Source organism: Oculina patagonica, chromosome 8 (genome assembly GCF_052425735.1).
Source record: "Oculina patagonica isolate OP01 chromosome 8, crgOcupat, whole genome shotgun sequence".
NCBI classification, from domain to species: domain Eukaryota; kingdom Metazoa; phylum Cnidaria; class Anthozoa; order Scleractinia; family Oculinidae; genus Oculina; species Oculina patagonica.
Window position 1 is genome coordinate 18,165,287 of NC_135765.1, and position 24,342 is coordinate 18,189,628.

At 39.1% G+C, this 24,342-nt stretch overlaps 1 protein-coding gene across 1 annotated transcript in view; it reads right to left on the reverse strand.

Annotated features, from left to right (window-relative positions):
• Window positions 1–24,342, reverse strand: part of LOC144662785 (uncharacterized) — a 269,859-nt gene that overhangs the window by 118,760 nt on the left and 126,757 nt on the right. The window contains exons 7-8 of the mRNA XM_078523706.1: window positions 18,457–18,644; window positions 18,250–18,291 (exon numbers count right to left, since the gene is read on the reverse strand). Coding sequence (XP_078379832.1) covers window positions 18,250–18,291; window positions 18,457–18,644 — 230 coding nt within the window. The remainder of the gene's footprint in view (window positions 1–18,249; window positions 18,292–18,456; window positions 18,645–24,342) is intronic.

Below are 24,342 nucleotides of genomic sequence, written 5' to 3' on the forward strand. Positions count from 1 at the left end.
GTGTAACCCGTTTTTTATATGCTAATGCGCCGTGTAATATTTAAATGAGCTGTTCAGGAAAACAGAAAATTACGGACACATCGTAAGTTTTTGAAGAAATTTGCATGTAGATGTCAGGTTATATAAATTCAATTATTTACCAATATGCAGAAATCGAAACAAATAACGGGGCTTAAAATTTATCATGCCTTGATTTGTTTTGCGACTTTAGATAAACATTTTATATTGGGAAACGCCTAAAGGAAAAAAACTAAACCCTAAAATTAAGTTGACTGTTACACAATTCTGCGTGCGCAATCCATAGGGGAGCTTTAGCAAGCCACGATGACAAACAACTTTCGTTTAGCAAACAAAAAGTTTAATGAGCAGGAAAATAGCTGTGCACGTGTTCTATAACTCTTTGCAAATTTTTTTCCCGTCTTTTGAAAAACAACAACGCGAAATGCGTATTTTGAACCAGACTACCTGTGTTTAAAGAAAGAGGAAACACTTCCCGTTTCTTTTTATTTTCTGTAAAACAATTTAAGTGATTTCTTTGAGGTTTTCTGACCACTCGTGTATTGTTTTATTGTACACAAACATTAGAATATTATAAAGCTCATTAACATACAAAGAAAGGGTTACACGAATTGACTCTTGTACGATTCTAGAGAAACAAAGGGTAAAAACATGGGGCCTCCTGTATTTAAATACACAACACAGAAAGATACAGGTTTGAAGATGTAAAAGAACCCAAGTTTGAACTCTTTTGGAAAATTTTCGGAGATGATCTTTCTCGTCTTTAATTACCTTTTTTACACACTACAACCATTATATCCGACACTTGCTCGTAACAAACGCTAATTAAAAGCCAAATATGACCAAGTGCCTAAAAGGGGACTGAGCGCTAGTAGTTGCAATAGCATCAGTTTTTCTCAAAATCTGCCCATAAGAAGAAACACAAAAATAGAACTCCTTTGTCGGTTGTTCTTCTTTTTCGTCCGGTTTTCTGTTCTAAGGCTTAACACGTGTCTGATAGCATTTTAAAATTATCACTGGTATACCACGTTTGTTTAACACGATTCACGTGCTAAAACTTGTTTCGCACTTCTTACAAATGCTTGCGCAATTTTTTTTCCGCGCTAGCTATATTAACACCAGGCAGAAAATCGTGGCGCTACTGAGTCTCGGATAAACTGTAGCAAGCCACATTAAAACATCAACCATCCATAATGAAGATTTTTGTCAGTGCTGAAGACACAGATGAGGAAAGACTGAGTACTAATGAAATTAAACAAAGTTGTTACTGACCCGTTGCCACACTTGTGCCTGCTGTCGTAGGGTTTGTTGGGGTCACCACTGTAGAACAAAATAATTGAACTTGAGAACTAATTGACGTATTTGCTGTAACTACACAGCAAATATAGATATCGACTGATAATATCTTTACTGGGGCTTTAAGTAGAGAGAGAGCCCGTTATTAAATAAAAAAAAGGTAAAGTCTGTCTCCGTGCCATGAGGCCAATACAGCCGGAGCTTATCCCGGTTTCAGTAGCATTAAGCGACTAGGAGTATTGCTACTCCCCCCTGGATGGGATGCTAGTCCGTCGCAGGGTTACCCCCCAGCAGTAAATTCGCCGGTACCCATTTATACACCTGGGTGGAGAGAGGCACTGCGAGAGTAAAGTGTCTTGCCCAAGAACACAACACAGCGCCCCGGCCAGGCCTCGAACCCGGGCCGTTCGACTCGGAGTCGAGCGCGCTAACCATTAGGCCACCGCGCCTCCTACGCAAGGAGCAAGGAGCAAGGAGCATGAGACAAATTTAACTCTTCATTCTTTCTCGTGCGTGCACAACTTAAAGTTTTAAATCACAACTCAGTCAGTGCCGGCGCACGACTTCGCCGAAGCGTGTAGTGTAATGCTAGTTCATATGTAGAAAAATGAATTCAGAGAATTCATTATTTGTAAGGAAAATGAGTCGAAATTCTACTAAAAGAGTTACATTATTCGCTCTCGATTTCTATGAGCTGATAGCTGATGTGGCCATCGGCCTTATAACTGTCACCTCAGCAATCTCGAGCTCATAATCTAATCGTTAAGTATTATGCTTTATACATGTAGTTTGTCCACAACGGAACTTTTTCAGAAACAAGACAACCTACCGCATAAAAATAGTGTAAAGGCTGAGAAAAAGCTTCTAACTTTACAATGTTATTTAGCATGTTTCAGTGGGAAGTGAGAACGAAGACAACGAAACTTCCCAGTTATTTGTTTTTATTTTTTTTTTCACAAATCTATTTACAACGAAGACGCAACAACTTAGTTTGTTATATAGCTAGAAATGTTTCCCCAACAGCGCGCGCTCTTATTGGCTAATTCGAGGTCACATGACATCTAACAATAAAAACTGTTTCCCGACAAAAGTCTCTGAGGGGGCAATATTGCAAAATTTAAAACGTCAGAGGGTAACAGTCTTCGTCGTGCTGTATAACAAATTAACAAAATTAACTGTTTTCCTCGGGAACAGTCAGTAAGTTAATGATAAGTGCATCACGTGTGTTTTATTTGTCTGTCCCAAACGATCAACTTTTTTGGTTTGACATTAAGACTCGTGGCCTTGCAGACAGTAAGACAGAACCTCTTGGTTATCGCAGTGTACTTGGACGTAATATATTGCTCCGTAAGTACTACGTTATGAACACATTGGGAGTCACATGTGTCAAAGCTGCAACAATTTAAAGAACCTTAAGCAAAGCCAGAAAGGTTTAGGTTAAGGCGCGGTGACCTAATAGTTAGTACGCTGGGTTCCGGATCGAGCGGTCCGGGTTCGAACCATGGCTGGAGCACTGCGTTGTGTCCATGGACTAGAATCCAATCCAGGGGGGAGTAGAAATACTCCTAGTCACTTAGTGCTCCGGTATGACGACCCACTAGGGCGCAGACTTTACCCTTTTACTTCGAAAACATTTCGAAAGGTTAAAGGAAACTTTTGCTTTTAACTGTATCTTGTAAAAGGATCTACGTTATTAATTAACGTAATAGACTTGACATACCCTCTTGCACTTAGTATAATAAGTAAGTAATAATTACTTGTCGGCCGTTCGAAGGGAAATAGAAAGGGTCTATTATCTCAAAATAACTGCTCTTCCAGGGGGGGGCAGAAAACTCTGCGACGCCTGGCACTTTTTTTGTATCTGAATCATCCAACAACAAATGACGTCACATCCGGTCCAAACGCGGCCTATTTCTCCCGCGGGTGGGAAAAAAAATTTTGAATGCGGCATTTGCGTTCTGTCGGTAAGTAAAATGGCGATATTTTGCAATCGGCTGCAAATTTTCTTATTTTTTTCTGTCGACTGAAAGAAAAATAAGTCTCCTTCATCGTCAGATCATTATTTTAAAGAACAAGGCAAAAGATTTTTTAAAAACATGTTGTTTTGGAGGTACATTTTCTTTTAAAATGTCGTCATTTCTCTGTCGCTGAATTCCACAGGAGTCGACGTTTTCCTCAAAATGATGAGTTCAAGGTGAGTTACACTCCATTTAAATAGCCCACTAAGATAAGTAAGAGTCCTCAGTGAGTCCTGCCACAGGAAAATCGCAAAGTGAGAGTTCAAGATATAGGAGAACCTAATTAATGCATCAGTCAATTGAAACCCCGGCCCCCCGACCCCCGGGACTTACCGGGGAATTTAACATTTACCAAGTGTTAAAACCCGGCTTATTTCCCCGCCCTAAGGGCCTAGACGTCTGTTAAAAGCCCCGCATAGCGGGGGCATCCGAATAGACTTTCAAGAAAAAAACCGGACAAAAATCTTGATTTCGTTGCGGAAGTTGAAAAATCTATTTCTTTCATTTATTGTCCATATATAGTTATGAGGTCGGAAAGAAACCTGATGTACTTTGTTTCCGCCAAAAACCTATTGAATAAAAAATTGTTTTTCGCGGTCAGAGACACAAATTTGTCAAATTTAAAACCCGAAATTAGCCATTATGAACACGCCTGCAGGAAGACCCATAATATCGGGGTGTGATTGCCCTACAGAACGTATTTCAGCTTTTGTTGACCATCTGCTTCAGCCGATAGCACAGCGACAAGCTTCGTGCGACAGACTTTAATAACTTCATTAAGAAGATTAATTACACTGCCATGCCTAAACAGCCTAAAAAAGCTTTCCTTGTCTCATTAACACTGTATGCGAAGCATACGGAGAATTTCATCAAGGAGGCCCTCCCGTACCTAACAGGGTTTTAAGAAAGATGCTCAGTGTGATCTTTCAAGAAAGCTCGTTCCAATTCAATGGAAAAGATTATCTTTAAGCACATCAAACAGCCATGGGCACGACAATCGCCGCAGTTTCTGCTGTCATCTCCATGGCCAAAATAGAAAATGAAATACGCAGACAAGTAGCAATAGGCCTATCCTTTGGAAACGATTTATTGACGACGTCTTTTAAGAAGAAATTTCGACTCAGACCGAGCGGGCAGTGGCACAAAAGTTGCACTTCAGAATTTTTGATATGCCGCCCAAAGAAAGCCTATGGTAGGCCCAGAAACGTGGTGGGATTTTTTTCTTCAAATATTTTTTCAACCGGTCAAAAACTTACAAAACCGTTATGAACCCCAGCGTCTTCTTAAACACACAAAATAAACATGACTAATACCGTGTCGTAAACTTCGCACTGGCTCATTCGCATTAAATGAAACCCCGTTTTTGAGCCTAGAAATGGACTATTGAAGTGTTTATAAGTCATTTGAGTCCAATCTTTCTTCTGTAAGTTAATTGCGAAGGTCACGGCGAGCCGCTGAAAACCACTAAAATTCGGTTGCTCGTAATTCTTAATTTGGCGCTCTTTTTCGAGAAAGAATTTCTCTACCCGGTAAAACTCTAAATAACTTGAATTTCAGATATTTTGAAAGGGGAAATGCCATTCTAAAACATAGTGTTAAAATTTATTTCGGGCTCTTTATACGCGCTGAGTGCGAACGCTCTCAAAATACTTATAATTACAAAATTATCTGTCACTGAAACGTAAACAATACCCACATTCTTCCTGCCTGAGAGTCCAAAACGTCTTCTTCTGAGTCTTTCCTCCGTTTTCTACTTGTATTTAGATGTAATCTACAGCAGAAGCTCCCTGTTAAGATCATCCTGAACACCATATCTTCCAAATATCGAGAATAAAGCGAATTTCGAATGCTATCGCAGCTATCGCCATCTTTAATAGCGATTAGTCTTCAAGCGTGCTGTCGACAACTTCAGTACATCTCCGTGTTGACATTCAACATTCGACCACTCTCAGGTCTGCCATGATATATTCCCATCTCTTGTTAAACAGCTGTCGAATAAATATACCCTTCTTGTATCAACATTTTGATTTCTCGACCGAAATACCGGTCCGTTCATTTCTTCATGGTCAAGAACAACGCACTGGAACCAGGCAAACTGTTGTTCTCCGATTAAATGTTGACTCAACTTGCGTGTCACGTAATCCCTTTCCTTAGTCACTCGGTTGTTTTTTTGTTACACGATTCCATAAATGAATTAAAAACACCCGATAATTCGAAAGATCAGGACGTCTCAATTAAATATTCTGGTTAACGCTGTGCCAGCATCCCTTTGTGACCCTTCACGAAAAAATCGTAAACTAGTCCTGATCGTAAACAGACTTACCTTATTATAGGAATATAACGAAGCATTTTAACAACGCGAACAAAATATACGCGTAATAAAATTAACGCGAATTTAAGAAATGTTCTGGTTAAATGCTTATAGTAAACGTGTTTATATTAATTAACATCAATAAAATTAACGCGAATTTTTGAAATTCGCGTTAATAACATGTATCGTCAATTTCCTATAATAAGGTATGTAAAGGTTTAATATTGCGCTCATTGTTTCACTATACTCAATCAACTAAAGGTTGAAACAATATATGGTAAACCATTATTTGCAAGAAACAGAATCTTGGCCAAAATGATATTTTCAACAGATGGCTTGGCCCACACCATCGCCACTAACCCACTAACCCCTGCCTACACGACGACGAGCGGTACTCCGCCTGAGGTCCAGATCATATGTCCTTTTGTGAAAACAGGTATACAGCAATACAGCAAACAGAGACCTTGCCCTGTTTTAACAATAGTTAAAACTATTGTATTGAGGTATCCAGAACGACATCTTCACTTTGGGGCGGAGCCTCCCGTGGTTGGGTAAGTGGTGATTGGTCAAAGACATTGCGAAAAAAAAAAAAAAAAGATCGATCATTTCGGTCAATACGATTTGAAAGGCACTGCCTTTTTTCTTCAGGCACAACCATGGGCCCCTACCTGGCACAACTGTCTCACGGCATATAGTCCTACATATCTTCCGATCCAGTTAAAATAACTGCCGTATTCCATCGAATAAGCGCCGTCCCCGAATAAGCGAAGCATTTGAATAACGCCGCATTTGGGACAAAATGTAAATAAGCGCCTCCTCCGAATAGAAGAGTCCCGATGCGGTGCTTATTCGAAGAATTCCCTTTGACCGACAATGGAACTCTAAAACACTTAAAGTGAATATATTACACCATTATTCGATCAACAAGTGCTCTGTCCATTATTATTACAGTACGTAGTTTTGTTGTGAAGGCCGTTCATGAACATTACCGTTACACCAAGCCCAATTTCTCTCTTTCTTTTTCCGGGTACCTGTGCAAGTAGTCTGTTTTCAGTGTTTGCTTTGTTTCAAAAGTGGTGTCCTCAAATTACCCCCCCCCCCCCCAACCCCCCGCGAATTAGTGCCGCATTTGAGACCTGAATAGGGTATACATTCGCTGAAACTAGACTTATCACTCATCACATGGAAACGTCATCCACAGTCCAGTTGACCAACCAACATCTCCAAGTACACAAATCGTTAGTGCGCTAGACTCTTGGTCGACCGGTCCGTATTCGAGCCCTGGCCGGGATCATTGCATTATGTTTTTGGGCAAGACAATTTTTTTCCCACAGTGCTGTCTCCACCAAGGTGTGTATGTTGAGGAGGAAGGAGAGGATAATCCTGCGATGGACTAGCATCTTATTTTGTAGGAGTAAAATACTCCTACTATATATTGAAACTGGAAGAAGCTCCGCCCTGACGGGCCACTAGCCCGGGGGGGGGGGGGGGGTCTCCCCTATATGGCCTATACGGGGACGTGCCGCTGGATAGGGTATGGTTTTTGACTCCTCCGGTCCTGAACAGGGTATATAATTTCAAGCTCCTGTCCTAAACAGGGCCTGAATCTGTCCTAGACAGGGTATGGCTGCAAGACTGTCGCTTTCACTGCAATAAAAAAGCATTATTTTATTCGGTGGGATAGGTGTTTCTGCATTTCAATGCTTCAAACGTCGCGTATGGAACGCAATCACAATAAAGCGTAAATGATTGTTGATGTTATCCTTTGTCCTAAATAGGGTCTTAGAATAGGGGGTGTTGTCCTACACAGGGTAGGTATTTTAAGTTTTTATTGTCCTAAACTAGGTCAGCGTTTCAAACTTCCAGCAGCACCCCTATACCTAAACTTAGGTCAAGAACCCCCCCCCCCCCTCCCCAGGGACTAGGCTCCAACAGTTTTTGTGTTTTGCTGCAGCCGCAATGGCTGCAAGCAAAACACATTGAGAGCTGAAGTTTGTGCCGTAAGGACCGTAAGGTGTAAGGTGTAAGTGCCGTAACAGAGGAGAAATCTGAACTACCGATGTCAATCAAATCCATGAACAAACAAAATCGAAACCAATGAACCGTAGCGCTGATCGCATTCGAAGTTACGGGCCAAAGTATTCGAACGCAAACCACGTTGGACACGTTGGAAAACAGAAAACCGATTTAAAAGTATATCGCATTGGGAAAGAAAACAAACTGTGGCGCGACCACTCCAGTTTTATGAGAAAATTATTCTGCAGTTTTCATCATTTACGAAAAGAGCGAAGACTTGGAACCTCGCCGAAGGTCATAAATATTTTCTCCAAAGGACCGGTTAGTGCACAGTTTGTAAACTTTCGCTTTGAAAATAAACTTACCCTCACCTTGTCTACACTGTCTACAGCATACTAGTACTGTATTAACTCTGAACTTCATATTTTAAAATAAAATGTATGAACGTGTAACTTGTCACGCAAAGACAGCTGGAAAGGAATATAGGCTGCACCGCTAATTGTAGCTGTATTCGAGCTATATAAAAGACAGCTAGAAACGAATTAATACTAGTAACATCACAATGGGAAAGAAACTTATTCAGTGGTGCACACCGTCGAAAACAAAGAAATATTAAAGGAAGTTCTCATTCACCAGATTCACTGCATCAGATGCAACATTCGTCAGTTCGTGTTTAAATGCGTGGCGACCAGTTTGTTTACTAGTTATTAAAAAATAATACGGTCTTCATTTAATAAACAGTTCATCCTTAAATTTCAGCTTTTCTACGACTGACAGGTAGGTACTATAGTATAAGCCCCGCTAAAATAGCTGGAAAGGGAAAGTTTTTTGAAAAATGAATTTTTGACTGCCAGACGCGCTGGCGCCACATGTTTATTTTGTGAAGATTAATTAAACGCCGTGAAAAATAGAATTTGATGTCCAGCGAGCCACTGCATCTTCGGCTACGCAGTCCTCAGTGAATCCTCCAACTTCACAAATTTCTAAAACTTTAAGAAAACGAACTTTCGCAGAATCAAAAATTGGTCCTTATCGATCTTCCGATCTTGTTGTGAAGACACTGAAATTCGACGAGTGTTCATGCGTGAAGGGTGACTGACGAATGATAATAATTATTTGTAAACTTTCGCTTTCGAAATGAACTTTGCGTTACGTTCAACGCCGTCTTTCTGTTGTTGTACGCCGGTGCGCGTGCGATTATTTATAATTTCTGAATTTTGCATGTTTAACTCAGGGTGACACAACAAGTTTGTTAAGAGTTAGTTGTTCCAGTGTTTAATTTGGGTGAAAGTGGTTAAAGAACCACTGTCTTGTCACTAATAAATATATCACATTGAGTTCTTATAAGGTCAATAGATTCTGTCTTTTTCGTTGTTGTTAAAACGCTACCATTGTGACAATGATTCCAAATACAACTAACGGTAACCAGTGAGATAACGCCACTAAAAGAATCACATTGAGTTCATTGAGATTTTTTTATAATGTTAAGAGTTACTGTTTTTTATCAAAGAGACAATCATGTCAGACATTACGTTAACTTACTAGTAATTAAATTATGTTTGCTGTCTTTGATTTCAACATAACATTGATCAGTAAAATTATCAGGATTGAATTAACACAAAGTGACTACAATATAGTGCAATTATTAACCTGCACACAAGTGACAGACAATAAAAGACGTTGGATTTCAATCTCGACTCACTTGTCTTTCATCAACATGTTCCCTAAGACTTTGCTCTAGCAGCAAAACACATGGACCCATTGGGGCCCTATTTTTTGAAAAGCCATGAAGAAGGAAAGTAACTTTTAGATCTTTTACGACCAGCGCGTACCATGCGTACGGGTAAAAGTAATTATACCCGAGGCCTCGAGCCCGAGACGCCGTCCATATCTCTACTCTTATATAACATATTTTGACGTAATATATCAATCACGAGAGGCAGTGTTTCATCGGAATATCCAAACTCCGAGAAGAGAGTTGAAAATACGACGCGCAGCGGAGTATTTTTGACGAAATTCGAGGTGTTTGGATAGCCGATGAAACACTGTCTCGAGTGTTTGATATATCTTCTCGATCGAAACAAAAACTACGGAGTAAACGGAGAAATAAAATCGTAAAAAATCTATGCTAATTAAGATCGGGTTTCCAAACCACCGTCACGGTTATAATATTCTTTGTTTTAACTTGATGAATTATTAATGAGTTTGAGAAAAAAAAAGTAACAAGGGGCAAAAACGAAATAGTCTGTTTTACTCTACCAATTGCCCTTTATGAAATGTCGAAAGGGGTAAGGAATTATCCCTTATATTACTTTTCTTTTAATCCACCAAACACCGGGCAGTCGATCTATCTAAATATTCTAAATTGTTTTCTTTTATTTAAAGCCGAATGGACCCCTGTCGAAAGTGAAAATTTAATTAAAGTAGAAATACGTGTCACTTCTGGAGCTACGTAAAAAAGGCAACATCCTCAATTTTATTGATGGTTTATACACGTTTTTATTTCGTCAGGTAGCGAAAAGGAGGTTTTATTTTGTCTTCAAAAGGATATAAAAGAGCAAGGATAGTAAGGATCTGGACCTTGGGTTGAGCTCATGGGGGGTACTCGGGATTTCAAATGACGGGTATGATCGAATGGGAGCGAAAATCATGACCCAAAAAAATCCCTGAGGCTTCCAACAAAACCCAAAAAAACCCTGGACCAAAAACCAACCCCCCAAAAATCCCATTTCAAATTTCTAAGCCACGAAATAAATCAGAAAGGGGGAATATAAGATATAACACACACAAAAAAACACATTAGAAACACGTTGAGTGTTTGTACTTTATTCACAGAACTATGTGGTCAAAGCATTGCCACGAATTTTGAGATTGTTTGTAATACCCCCAAAAATCCCTAGTTAAATCAAGCCACCCAATAAAATACTTGCCAAATTTTGCTTCCCAAAAAAAATCCCGGAATCGAAAATTTCAAACCCAAAAAAAATCCTTCGATCATCCCCGTAACTTTAAATCCCGAATGCCCCCCCCCCCCAACTGGGGGGTTGAGTGCCTTCGGTGAGGTGTAGCGGAGAGGGGGAGGGGTGATGGAGTGGGTTCAGCACTTGCGATAACAATATTATTTTGGACAAGACGTTGCCGCTCAGAAATGATTTGCCGTTAATTTAAACTTTGGTTGTTTGCATATTGTAAAACAACTGCTGTAGAGGCTTCTATTTTGATTGTTTTTCGTCGAAACTGTGCCATAATCCCCCTACTTGTTTTAGGTAGATGGAAAGGGTCGAAAAGAATTTCAACTTGAGAAACTCTGCCGAAATTTTTCACGTTCTCACTAAAGTTCTCACATTTTTTTCCGAAAAGGATCATAATTGTTCTTTTTTCAACAACTCGGCTGGGTTATTTTTAAAAGAACAATCATGATCGGTTTTGGAAACAAAAATGCGAGCACTTTAATGAGAACTTGAAAAATTCCGGCGGAGTTTTTCAAGTTGAAATTCATTTCGACCCTTTCCATCCACTTCCCCTTAAACACAAAACAATTAATTTAGACGTCCTGATCTTTCAAATCATCGTGTTTTTTTTATTTCATTTATGGCAATCGTGAGCAAAAACCTACCGAGTGACTAGTACGAAAGCGATTGCGTGACACGCAAGTTTCAAATTAGTCAACATGTCATCGGAGAACAACAGTTTGTCTGGTTTGTTTCCGACCATGAAGAACTGAACGGACCGGCATTTCGGTCGAGAAATCAAAGGATTGATACAAGAAGGGTATATTTATTCGACAGCTGTTTAACAAGAGATAGGAATATATCATGGCAGACCTGAGAGTGGTCGAATGTTGAATGTCAACACGGAGATGTACTGAAGTTGTCGACAGCACGCTTGAAGACTAATCGCTATTAAAGATGGCGATAGCATTCGAAATTCGCTTTATTCTCGATATTTGGAAGATATGGTGTTCAGGATGATCTTAACAGGGAGCTTCTGCTGTAGATTTCATCTAAATACAAGTAGAAAACGGAGGAAAGACTCAGAAGAAGACGTTTTGGACTCTCAGGCCGGGAGAATGTGGGTATTGTTTACGTTTCAGTGACAGATAATTTTGTAATTATAAGTATTTTGAGAGCGTTCGCACTCAGCGCGTATAGAGAGCCCGAAATAAATTTTTACACTAGGTTTTAGAATGGCATTTCCCCTTTCAAAATATCTGAAATTCAAGTTATTTAGAGTTTTACCGGGTAGAGTAATTCTCTCTCGAAAAAGAGCGCCAAATTAAGAATTTCGAGCAACCGAATTTTAGTGGTTTTCAGCGGCTCGCCGTGACCTTCGCAATTAACTTACAGAAGAAAGATTGGACTCAAATGACTTATAAACACTTCAATAGTCCATTTCTAGGCTCAAAAACGGGGTTTCATTTAATGCGAATGAGCCAGTGCGAAGTTTACGACACGGTGTTAGTCATGTTTATTTTGTGTGTTAAAGAAGACACTGGGGTTCATAACGGTTTTGTAAGTTTTTGACCGGTTGAAGAAATATTTGAAGAAAAAAATCCCACCACGTTTCTAGGCCTACCATAGGCTTTCTTTGGGCGGCATATCAAGAATTCTGATGTGCAACTTTTGTGCCACTTATTTTTGTTTTCGCGCGGTATTAGTGGATCTTTGCTCTTAAACTGATGTGGGACACAAGAAGAGACAAAATAGAATAATTTTTTCTAAGGGTAAACAACTTTCACCCTACGATATCATTCACGGCTGAAATCTCAGAAACAGAAACTACTTTCTAGGAGACGATAGTGTACAAAGGTGGCAGATTCCAAGTACAATGAGTCTATTTTTATCGTGCGAACACATTAAATACAAACCCAGGCGTCGCAAAAGGCTTTATCAAGGAAGAAGCGTGTAGACTTTTCAGAACGGATTTCTCAGAACGAACATTTTGAGAAAAGCATTTAGTTCTTTATGTTAAATCCCACCTGCCCTCCCCGGTTCAGGTGATCGCGTGCTGTTAAATCACCGCTCCATGGCCCCGGTCTACTGACATTATGTTAAAACCACCGCCCAGCGGGGCTAATGCGCCGTTAAAAGTGCGTTAAATCCCGGCTTTGGACGCGTTAAATCCCCGCTAAGTCCCGGGGGTCGGGGGGCCGGGGTTTCAATTGACTGACGCATAACCCTCTCGTTTTTTCTGAAAAAATGTTCACACTACTCTGACAGCCAAGATCGACTTTGATTTTTTGTGATCGGTTGTGAACACTGCCGAACACTAATCTGGTATTATTCCTGTCTTGATCTTTCTTCTTTAGTTCGCTGGAGCCGAAGAGAAGGCCAGGAAAGGTTCATGAGATGGCAGAGATTGCTGGAAGGTTGAAGGAGGGGGTGGAGGTGGTACTTATCGGAGATTCCATAACAAAAAATATGGAAAGGTTTGCCGAGTGTTATTCGCATTATTTTCCAGCCTCCACAGTTGTAAACGCCGGTATACCCGGCGACACTGTGGAGGCAATTCTTTACCGTGTAGAAACCATGTTTTTTCCCTCTTCTGTTACTTCTGTTACCCTTCTTTGTGGAACAAACAATTTATTGTTAAACACCCCCGAGTCCATTGTCGCCACTATTATCGAAATTTTATTTGTTCTTCGAAAGAAATGCCCTAATGCTATTATTTATTTATTTCCTATTTTGCCGCGTTTCGATCACCTTCAATCAAAAGTACAGTCAACTAACTCTTTGCTTTGTTTTCAGGTTCACGATTTATTTTACCATTCTGTTGTGTTAAATGAACTTCCCTCTTCCCTTTTTGACCAAAATGTGTACAGGAAAGATCGAGTGCATCTAACTGACAAGGGCAATGACATTCTGGTGAGGTGTTTCCACCATTCCTTCACAGTGGCAGGGAACAAGAAGTGTCCGCCAATGAGTGAATCCTCCCTGGAAAATGCCCACTCCAACCTGTTAATAAATGATGAAGACTGGCCTGCTCTTAGCACCGCACATTCTCCATGCAAACCTAACTGTATCTGGCCCACCGCAAAACCTATGTCTACCTGGCCAACCCAAACACCTACCTCTTCCCAATCCACCCCAAAACCTACCTCTACACTACCCATCGTAAAACCAACCTCTACCAAACCCACCCCCAAACCAACCTCTACCAAACCCACCCCAAAACCAAACTCTACCAAACCCACCCCAAAACCAACCTCTACCAAACCCACCCCAAAACCAACCTCTACCAAACCCACCCCAAAACCAACCTCTACCAAACCCACCCCAAAACCAACCTCTACCAAACCCACCCCAAAACTAAGCTCTACCAAACCAATCTCTACCCTACCCACGCCAAAACCTATTTCTACCCTATCCGCCCCAAAACCAAGCTTTACCAAACCCACCCCAAAACCAACCTCTACCCTACTCACCCCAAAACATATTTCTACCAAACCCACCCCAAAACCAACTTCTACTCTACTCACCCCAAAACCAAACTCCACTCTACCGACCCCAAAACCTATTTCTACCAAACCCACCCCAAAACCAACCTCTACCCTACCCACCCCAAAACATATTTCTACCAAACCCACCCCAAAACCAACCTCTACCCTACCCACCCCAAAACATATTTCTAGCAAAACCACCCCAAAACCTAACCTCACTCAACCCATCCCAAAACCAAACTCTTCCCAATCCACCCCAAAACCAAACACTGCCAAGCCTACCCAAAAACCTTACTCTTCACAGCACACCCCCAAACCAGACTCTTCCCCTAAAACCAAATTCACTCAACACACCACAGAAGGAAACACTACCCAGCCCAGCCCAGAACCCAACCCTATACAACCTGACCACATATCCAGACCCACCAAACCCAACTCTAAAAAAGGCAATAATTCACCTAAACTGTTACAAACCATAGTGCAATTACCCAGTCCATTAACATTGTTGTTATTATATTTACAGTTATGCTTTCCTTTTTTCCTTATGTTTATTCTTGCAAAGTCTAACATTACTTTTTTAGCGATGATTTTTCCATTTCCAATCATAATTACTTCAGCTTTATTTTCAATATGTTTCTTAGACGTGTCACACTCAAAGGAAAACGAAAAAACTAAAACTTTCAAAACAAACAGGACTCATGACTCAAATGAACAACCTCAACCTGAAGAACTCTCAAACCAAGAGAATGATCAGAGAAAAAACAGCGGTCATATAACAGGAGAAAACCATTCACTAACTGATGAATCGAATGAAGAAACCCCATGCGATAAACATCAGGCAGACACATCCACTTCTGTTCTTACTGTTATAAATGTTACATTTTGTGTTTTTCTCCTTTATGAGTGCCATTTTGATTTCATTGAACACCTACCATTTGGTAGCTTGTTACTTACAGGAATTCTAGCAACTGTTGTGAGAGTTCAACTATCATTAATCATTACTTCAATGTTACTTTTACCTGAAAAAATTGTTTATTCCCTGGTTAGTATTTATGAACAAAGGAACATTGAGACTGATTTAGTGAATCAAACTACTTGTTTGGACCCATTATTAAATTTTTATCATATCATGCGATTTCGAACACAAACACAAAAAAACAAAGGTTAGTTCTCAAGAAAAACTGGAGAACTGTTTTGAACAGAATTGCAAAATTCAAAAAGAAACTAAAAAAAAGGTCTCAGTGCAATCAAGAACTGTCAAGCAAAGAATACGCAATCCAATGAAACTGTCAAAAACATGACAGCATCTGTGTTAACACAAATTAAAATAATCGAGTATTTTGTTTTCAGCCTGGCTGTGATATCTTTGCCAGGTTTAATTATACTGTATCTAATTATTCCAAAAATACAAATTTTTTCGAAATTTCTGTACAACCTTTCAGATGATTGGCTAGAGAATTTGTTATTGTCCCATTCATTTTTTTTACTGCACATCACTATTTATACATATCTTCCGTTGTTTTTGGTAACATGGCTATAAATACATTTTGCACTGCATTACTCTTGGAGAGTTTCCCATCTTTAAGTGGTTCATACATTCTATTAACTTCAGTATATCCCTTAGTTCAAGATATATTACAGTTTTGCAGTTTTTCAAGTTTTGCATGTGCTTATTTCATGCTGTTATATATAGGAGATTATGGCCTGTTACTCATTATATTTTTCTTTGGGTTTGTATTTCAGTTTACAGGAGAATCTATTTTAGTTAGTAACATTTGGTCAGGAAGCACTCTGTTGGGTATTTTTTCAGTCTTAGAATATACACTTGTTGATTTGTTTAACATATTTTTATCTCTTCCTGGAAATCTATTATGCTTTGTTTCATCATTTAGGCCCTATATGATTCAGGTTTTTGTCAAAGACTGGCATGGAAAAACAACCATATTTCGACTATTACAAAATGCCACAGTGTCAGATCTACAGAAACAAATTTTGATCAAGTTCAAACTTCCCAGTACTGAATATTGGTTAAGTGGTCCAGGAGGAAATAAAATGTCAAATCAAGAGGCACTTGTTGATCTTACCACAGTTCATATCAGAGGAAGGCTGTTAGGTGGGATCAATAAGTGTTGCATCAGGGGGTGTGAAGAGGAAGCATCACACAAAAAAATTACAGGCTTAACTGGGATTTATGAGTTAAAAACAGCACCTGATGATCTAGGCCAAGGAAATGATCTTTCTTTTTTCATCTGTAACCACCACTATTACTTTGAACGAAGACGTGGCCACAAACCAAAGCGGTTATATTCAAGTGTCCAGAATGCAAGGAAAATTTTTAAAACAAGTGAGAAAGCTGAAACAAATGAATGTTTTTCACAGGTTGGTGTAAAAACATGCTCATTGTGTAAAGAAAATATTGTTGTTACTAAAACAACACCCTGTTCACAACACATTCTTAAACTTTCAACAAAGTATTACATGTGTGCATGCAACTGCTTGGATGAAACGAGGGATTGCAAAATTAAGGATCTTAATATTGAGAGATACAGCTGCATTTCAAATAAAGAACTTGTCTGTAAATCTGACTTAGAGCAAAACTTTATCTGTACTCAATGCTCTCCAACATACTTCAGAACGATGAAGGCAGAAAAATCAAATGATTCTCTAGTGGGGTTGGCTGGAAAATCGGTCAATGAAAGCACACAAGAAGCAACTGTTCAAACATCTGCTGAAAATCAACCTATTACATTTCCTTTTTCTGATTTATTTTCTAGTTCTAACTATAACATGAGACAAAGTGGTGGAACATTAGATAATTATGAAGTCATTTCTAACATGTTCATATCTATGTCTAAAAAAGAGTTTTCTCCTTGGGAAGTTTATCTACAGTATGGAAAAACTGGAGTCATGCTACACTTTTACCTGGAATCTAGTTCAGAGACCTTGGCCACAAAGGCATTAACACTATTTTGTCCATTTCTGTTTGGTACACCTTACCAAATTTCCTTTTCAGTATTTGCATTGGGTAAAAAAGTTGACAGTGGTTTTCTTCCTGATCACTTTTTTGAAAATGAAATTCAGGCAGCAAACACAGTGAGTAATCTTCTGAATGCCCTTTTTACACTGCAGCTTTGCCTAGGTATCTATGATGAAAAATTAATCGAAACTATCAGATCAAGACAGGCAAGTAAAAACGTTGGAGATAACACTGATAAAAGTTATGAAATAGACTCAAAGTTCTTGCTCTTCAGCAATCACTGTTTGAAACCAATACGTGAGACTATAAGAAGTGCTAATCCGCAAAGACCGTGCACGAGGCTCCTGTCAAAATCTCAACATGCAGAAAGGTGCCAGAATTGCAGAATTTTATCACAAAACACAAACTTATTTCACGAGCATTTAACATCATCTGATAAATGCAGTTGTGACTCACACACTGCACTATCAAAACTAAGTTTTGAGGAACTGCTTGTATACGATGCCTTTGAACTGCTCTTTATTCGGCCGGTCTTTGGGCTTTTTGAAGACATTTCCCAATGTTCGTATTGGTTTAAAAGCTGTCTTGATGTTTTCGCGGCTCAAAATCCGTCGAACGCGTTCCGACACGCCTTTCACATACTGGATGGACGCGCATGCCTTCGGATTCTCCTGGGTTCTTGGTTGCGTGTTTGTTCTGTTTGATTTGCCAGCTGACTTGATGATTATCATTAAAAGAAATTTTTTAGATATGTTTCAAACGTTTTTTTATATTTTTTCCTTAGGTTTTAGTTCTTAAATCGCTTTTGTTGTCATTCAATGCTTTGTTTTCAAACTTAATGTATTTCTTTGTAGACTTAATTTTGACTTTGGGAAAAGATCTGTCGTTTTTTTTATTTATTTACAAATTAATTGTTTAACATGTTTAAACGTTTTGTATAAAACTATTCGGTTTGTTATAATCATTGATAACTGACGTTTGTGAGCAATCAGAAAGCTTGAAATGAAATAATCAGGGAAGAGAATTTACTGAGATTTATTAAGGTACTAAAACGAAATTCCCACGCAAACGGGAACGAATAAGATATGCCCTATGCCCAGCTAAGCACGCAAATAACGACCAAGTGTTTCTTCTCCTGTTTACACAACATACTTTAAAATAAACTGTCACTTACCCGTTGTAATGCTTGTGTCTGCTGTAGTTGTTGAGTGCAACACTACAAAACACAATTTGAGACTTGAGACTTTCTTAAATGGCTTTCAAATAGTTTAAGAACGCAGTGATATTCAAAATATGGCAAGATATAATATGGCAAAATATGGCATAATTTTAACAGATAATACTATGTATATATGAATGTCAATCTAAAATCTATGATTACTTTTATTTGATGATGTAAAGGGCATATTTGATGATGTTAAGGGCATAATTGTTGGATTCAGATCCAACTCTGGGTCAACCATGAATGGACCAAGTTTTCCATCCTTTATTTCATCCTGCAGTGGTTTCAATGGGCTAGTAGCTGATTTTCCAAACAACAGTTCTACAATAGCAATAACACTGCCGGATCTACAAGTAAAAAAATTCTAATTAAGAATAGGCCCACACAAATGAACAGAAAGTTGGCGCGATGATGTTCACGCGTGAGGAATGGTCAACTAAACTAAATACCTTAAGGTTACTATTTTTAGCGGCTACTTATTTTAGCGATTTTTTCAGAACAAGATTTAGCGACTATTTAATTAAGCGATCTTCCGAAAAATTTAAAAAGTTAGTGACATTGTGTAAACCAGTGGTTAGTAAACATATAGCTAAGATGGAAATAAATGTTCAGTAAAAGAACAAACTCAATTGGGTGGATCGCATGGGTATAATACGTCGTGGGTCGTAAGCAATACGTTATGTGTTGTGGAAAATACGTCGTGAGTCCGAAATTGACCCTTCATATACATTATTTTACAGCAAGGCGCCCAAAAGTATGACCACTTTTAATTTATTCACATTCTTTCGTGCAGATTTAATCCAATCAGAAGTCAACTGCAAGCTATCCACGGCTTTTAATTGGATTAAATCTGCACGAAAGAATGTGAATAAATTAAAAGTGGTCACACTTTTGGGCGCCTTGCTGTAATGCTGTTATCTCGTAACAGCGGTTTTTGCCGCGGTGGATTTCTGGTGTCTACGCCGAGTTACCAGCTTTCTCTGAATTTTAAAATTGCCTCAAAATGTGTGATGCCTCACAAGGCAATTTAAATCTACTCATTCAGAGACCTTTTGCGGAGATGTTACGTTGACATTACCACCTGTCTTGTTCACAACAAGACTGAAAAATCTTCGAACAAACAAGAACACCTTCCAAACGATTATATCGACAAGGACAACCTTCTTTAGTTTGGCTTATAAGCCGATCAGTTACTTCTAATGCTGCCAGTTCAGCTGTATAAAATGGGAATATTTCAGGGTATAACATATGCTTGCAATTTTCAGGCCACTATGTAGAAGATGCCACTGCAAATTTCCATTTTTTTTTATTATTTTGTTTTCTATCAAGGAGCAGTGTATTTCCGCTGGGTTCCTTGGGATATCAACGCGATATTTTACAATCATCTCTTTCACTTGAAAGGCCCACGAAAAGCTGTGAATCGTTATAAATTATAGATGTTTTTGACTAACGCGAGTTCCCTCATAAAAAAAATTAATAAGATTATTATTTACTCAACAAGGAGAACGAACAAGATACAAAAGTTTAATAATTTTTTTTTTATTGCAAAACGTTGCTATGAAATTCTCGGCAAGTTACATGCACGCCAAGGCAATTTTCAGGCCACTTTCATAAAACTGTCCGTCAGACACGAAGGGAAAAAAAAGCAAAATTGTGCCCCAAACATGAAAGAAAGTTTTTTCAAAAGAAAACTAATCAGAGAGGATGTTTCTTTTCATCATGGCCGAATTTGTCACGACCCACGACCCATGACTCACAACCCACGACCCACGCCATTTAGCCTCACCCCTGCATTGGAGGTTAAGTTAAGACAAAAAAACAACAGTCAACTGTATTACAGACATTCGCCCACGGCAGACAGAATATTTGGACCACGAGTTATTAAAGCTTTTGCAAATATACATATTAACCATGTGGGGATGATTAAGAACTGGAACAATTTTAAAATTTTAAAACACTGAAAAGGGCCAATCGTGTTGCAATATATGCTGTATAGTCATGCGACTACACTGAACTATAAAGGTGTCAATGTCTCACAATTACAATTTCATTCTGTAAAAAAAAAAAAAACACATCTGCAGGTGTTCATTAGAAAGATTCTTACACTCTTCAGTCTCTAGCACAATTGTGTACATAGCAGTTTGTGTCTGTGCAATTACCTGAAATTGTCAACATCCACTATGTGCAGTTGTTTGGCAGGATTCTTGGTGTAAACACTCCAAATCTAAAGACAACAAAAGGAAAGCCTGTTAAACATTCAAGGGTATAAGTAACAACAAGCCTGGATCATAATCATCAGTCTTTTAAACGCCCAGTAGCGCATATATATATATATATATATATATATATATATATAGGACATCAACAAGTCGCCTCCATTCCTGCCGTATGGAAACAGGAAAACAAATGTGTTGCAAGAAAAAAGGAATGAATGGCATGGCATGGGTGGGCAAAAGAACGGGTCACAAAACAAATGTTTTGTGTTCATGCCAAGCAAACCGGGAAACATTTGTCGCGGACACAAAATCAGAATTATTTTTTGTGTCTCAGACACAAATTTTGTGTCTGCAACAAATGTTGCACGCGCAGGCAAGTCAGGGAAACATTTGTTTCCGCAACATTGTGTCCTCGTTTGCTACCACCTTTATACAGTGCTTTTGTAATTATATATTTCGGCCCGGTTTCGGTTGTTTTGGTAGTTTCTTTTCACACGCCTTGGTGGTTTCGTTTCGTTATTTCGGGCTTTAGTACATGCCGGATTCTTAACCACGATTCTCAGTTTGGCAATTTGAGTGCAACCTGTCGCCAATTTCTTGTAGCCTGTTTTCAAATGGCTGGACTGTGTTGGGGAAATACTGTTCACATTGGAAGTAGAAAACTCCAATGGGCAAGGCTCACCTTTTCTAAACCCCATCATAAGTAGTCGTGGCACAGACATTCAAGTAGATGTTTGTAGAAAACCAACACACACCGACCCTATCTCGATTTCCTTTCGTGACACCCTTTGTGCCATAAAAGATCCGAGATCAACATGTTGATACCAAGGACAAAAACTATTCCACCAACAAACAAAGGGAGACTATCGGTCTAGTAAGTTAGTACCATTTTTTTTTTTGCGGAAATCGTTACACACTGGACAAAAGTACCAAACTTGGTATACGAAGACCTTTGGACATAACATTTCCAAATATCCAATGCTCCAAAAAAACGTCTCACTTGGAGGACGAAAGTGACATCATTTTTTACGTCAGACAGGTATTTTTGGTTGTTTTGTGTAATATGACAATGAATGGAATTTAGTAAGGGCTTCCTGACTTTCATGAACACAGGATAAGCAAAACATTTTGAAAATCCTTTATAATAACTGTCAATTAAAAGCATGGGCCTGTTTTGAAAAAAGCTGTTTCGATAAATAAACTTCAGCAGGATGCTACTTACAGACAAACTAGATAAGAACAACTGACTTGGAAACTTGTGTGTGACTGGCATGGTTTGCTGCAGCATGCATGGTACGTTACACCAAACATTTAAGCTCTCTTTTAACAAAAATTTACAAAACACAGAATTCAGTGAAACGTGCCGCAATTATATGGGGGAAAGTTCCTTAAAGTGCCTTGAGGACTGCATAACGAGAAAACGCTGCGGACAATGCCCTTGAGGCTCTGTTGCGTGGTACTGGTTGTGTAAATGACTTGAAGAATCAGCGGATTGGTTTTTTAAGCAACGCATATTACTCGGACATTACTAATACATTATAAGGCGACGAAACTAGTGCAAGCACCTTAATCAACAGGAGGGTTTTACGAAAAGCTGAGGGCAAGATTACAAAAAAATGGCGACACGCAACGACAGTCTTGACAGAAGCATGCGCAGAAACAGAAATAGTTCTCTTGGCATTGATACATTTGCAAAGAGAGAAGACCTAGAGCATCCTCAACAACTTACGTCCCTATTCTTTGCTTTAGACAAACACGTCAATTGCAGTCGTTGAGTTAGTGTCCAACATTTTCAGTCAATCAAGCCCACGAACAGAAAAAAGCCAAAGTAAAGAACACTGAAGGGGTTGTGAAGGTAACGGAGATCCCATCCCGTCTAATAGTGCACTATCAATGAATCTGATTGGGAAATGACAATACAATTTAAACGTTCTATAAAGAAGTACGGTATAAAACTACGAAACCAATCACCTGACCATTAAGAGGAATTGACTGCCATTATTTACTACAAGTCTTTTGTCAGCAAATCGAATCAAAGCCAGCGGGCATGACGTATGCCAGTATATCAGTAGCCAGCAACGTAAAGGCGACCTTAGCATATTTTTCGCCCAAAACAACCACGCTTTTCCACCTTTAATACGATTATGACAATTTGGAGGTCGAGTCTACTCAAAGCAACGCAAGATACTGGGAAAACCATGTGAATGCAGGGTTGAATGTGAAGTGTTTGACGCTAACGTCCTGATTTACAATCCTAGCCAAACGTTACACAATTGTTTTCAGATTATTCAGAACAAATCTTTCTGCGATTTCTCAGGCAGGCACGTCTATTGTTAGACTGCGATACAAATTTGCCTTTTTTGTGTGAACCCTTTCCTTGCTTAAAACAAAGCAAGTTCGTGACAGTTAGCTGTTTTTCAGCACACTCAGAAACTAAAGAGAGATTGACTGTACATATGTCAGTAGAAAACCGGATTACAATTACATTTTTTTTTTAAAAAAAACTATTTTTTAACAGGAAGTATTTTTTTTTTCATAATGCTTTGCTAACAATATTCAAAGAGCTGCATACCAGGCTGGGGTTTTGGCCGTGTGTACAGGACACAGCCCAATAAATTCTTCACTAAAAACCTGAAGGTAGAAGTGGAAAGAAAAGAATTTGAACGTCAGTGCGTGGCAATTCCGGAGGAGGCGGGAATAGCGTTCAAACAGCCCCTTAAAATTAAGCTGTTCCTCAAAGTGTAGCTGGAGTGGGCGCTTTCCGTCAATTTGATAAAAGTATCACAAAAAAGGAATCTTAACACTATCCAGACCAGGGGTGCGGAAAGTGCCCGCGCCGACTTTGAACGTTTATAAGTTTTTCAACATTCAACCAAACACTGCCAAACTTTACAACTATATCTAATATATATTTGGAAATAATTTGATATGTGAGGTTGTTGTGTCAGAGACTTGATGTTGCCATGGAAACGGCATTTTGAGAGAAAGGTTTTATCAAATTTGTAATTTTTGTGTTTTTATAGATGAAAATTAACTTTAATGCAGTTGTTTTTACCTTTTGGGCATTTTTTGCACCATTTAATTGTTTTCCAGTACTTTTTAGTAATATTTGGCGGTTTTCTTACGTTTTGGAAAAATTTTCAAATCCAAGATGGCGGATCGAAGATAACAAAAATGTTGTCGATTTCTGTGATGACGTAATTGTTCTTTCTCGCGATCCATGTTATTGGAGCATTGGATTTTCTTATAGCCCATGCCTCAAAGACTACGTGTGCCAAATTTGGTTCTTTTGTCCGGCGTGTAATGACAATTTTGCTAACCCGCTAGACTACTACAAGAAAACGCAACGAGTCAAAGCGGTTCACATGCGGTCCGGGATCATTTGCGGTCCGATTTTGGGATCATTTGCAGATCATTTACAGTAGTACGCGTAAACAACTACCGGCATCCCGTGTCTTTTATAACAACTGCGATAGGGCGTTTATAAGCAGAAAAGCCACCGATATCAATTTCAATGAGTTCGTAGTGTTTCCTTAGTTGCAGGGCGACTCTGAAAGAATTGGTCGCGTTTTTAAACAACAACAGGTCGGAGTGTCGTACAAACCACAAGTAACCATCGACAGCCTTGATCTATGCTCTAAAGAGCAAAATGAGCTTCAAAAAATCAGGCATGGTGTACCAAATCAGTTGCACACAGTGCAGTTTTGTATACTATGCCTAAACAGAAAGACCATCGTAAGACCCGAATTGCAGAACATAGAAAACCAGTGTCACGTTTTGAACACAACTCTAACCTTTCTGGTCATGTCCACCAAAAACTGCCACATGG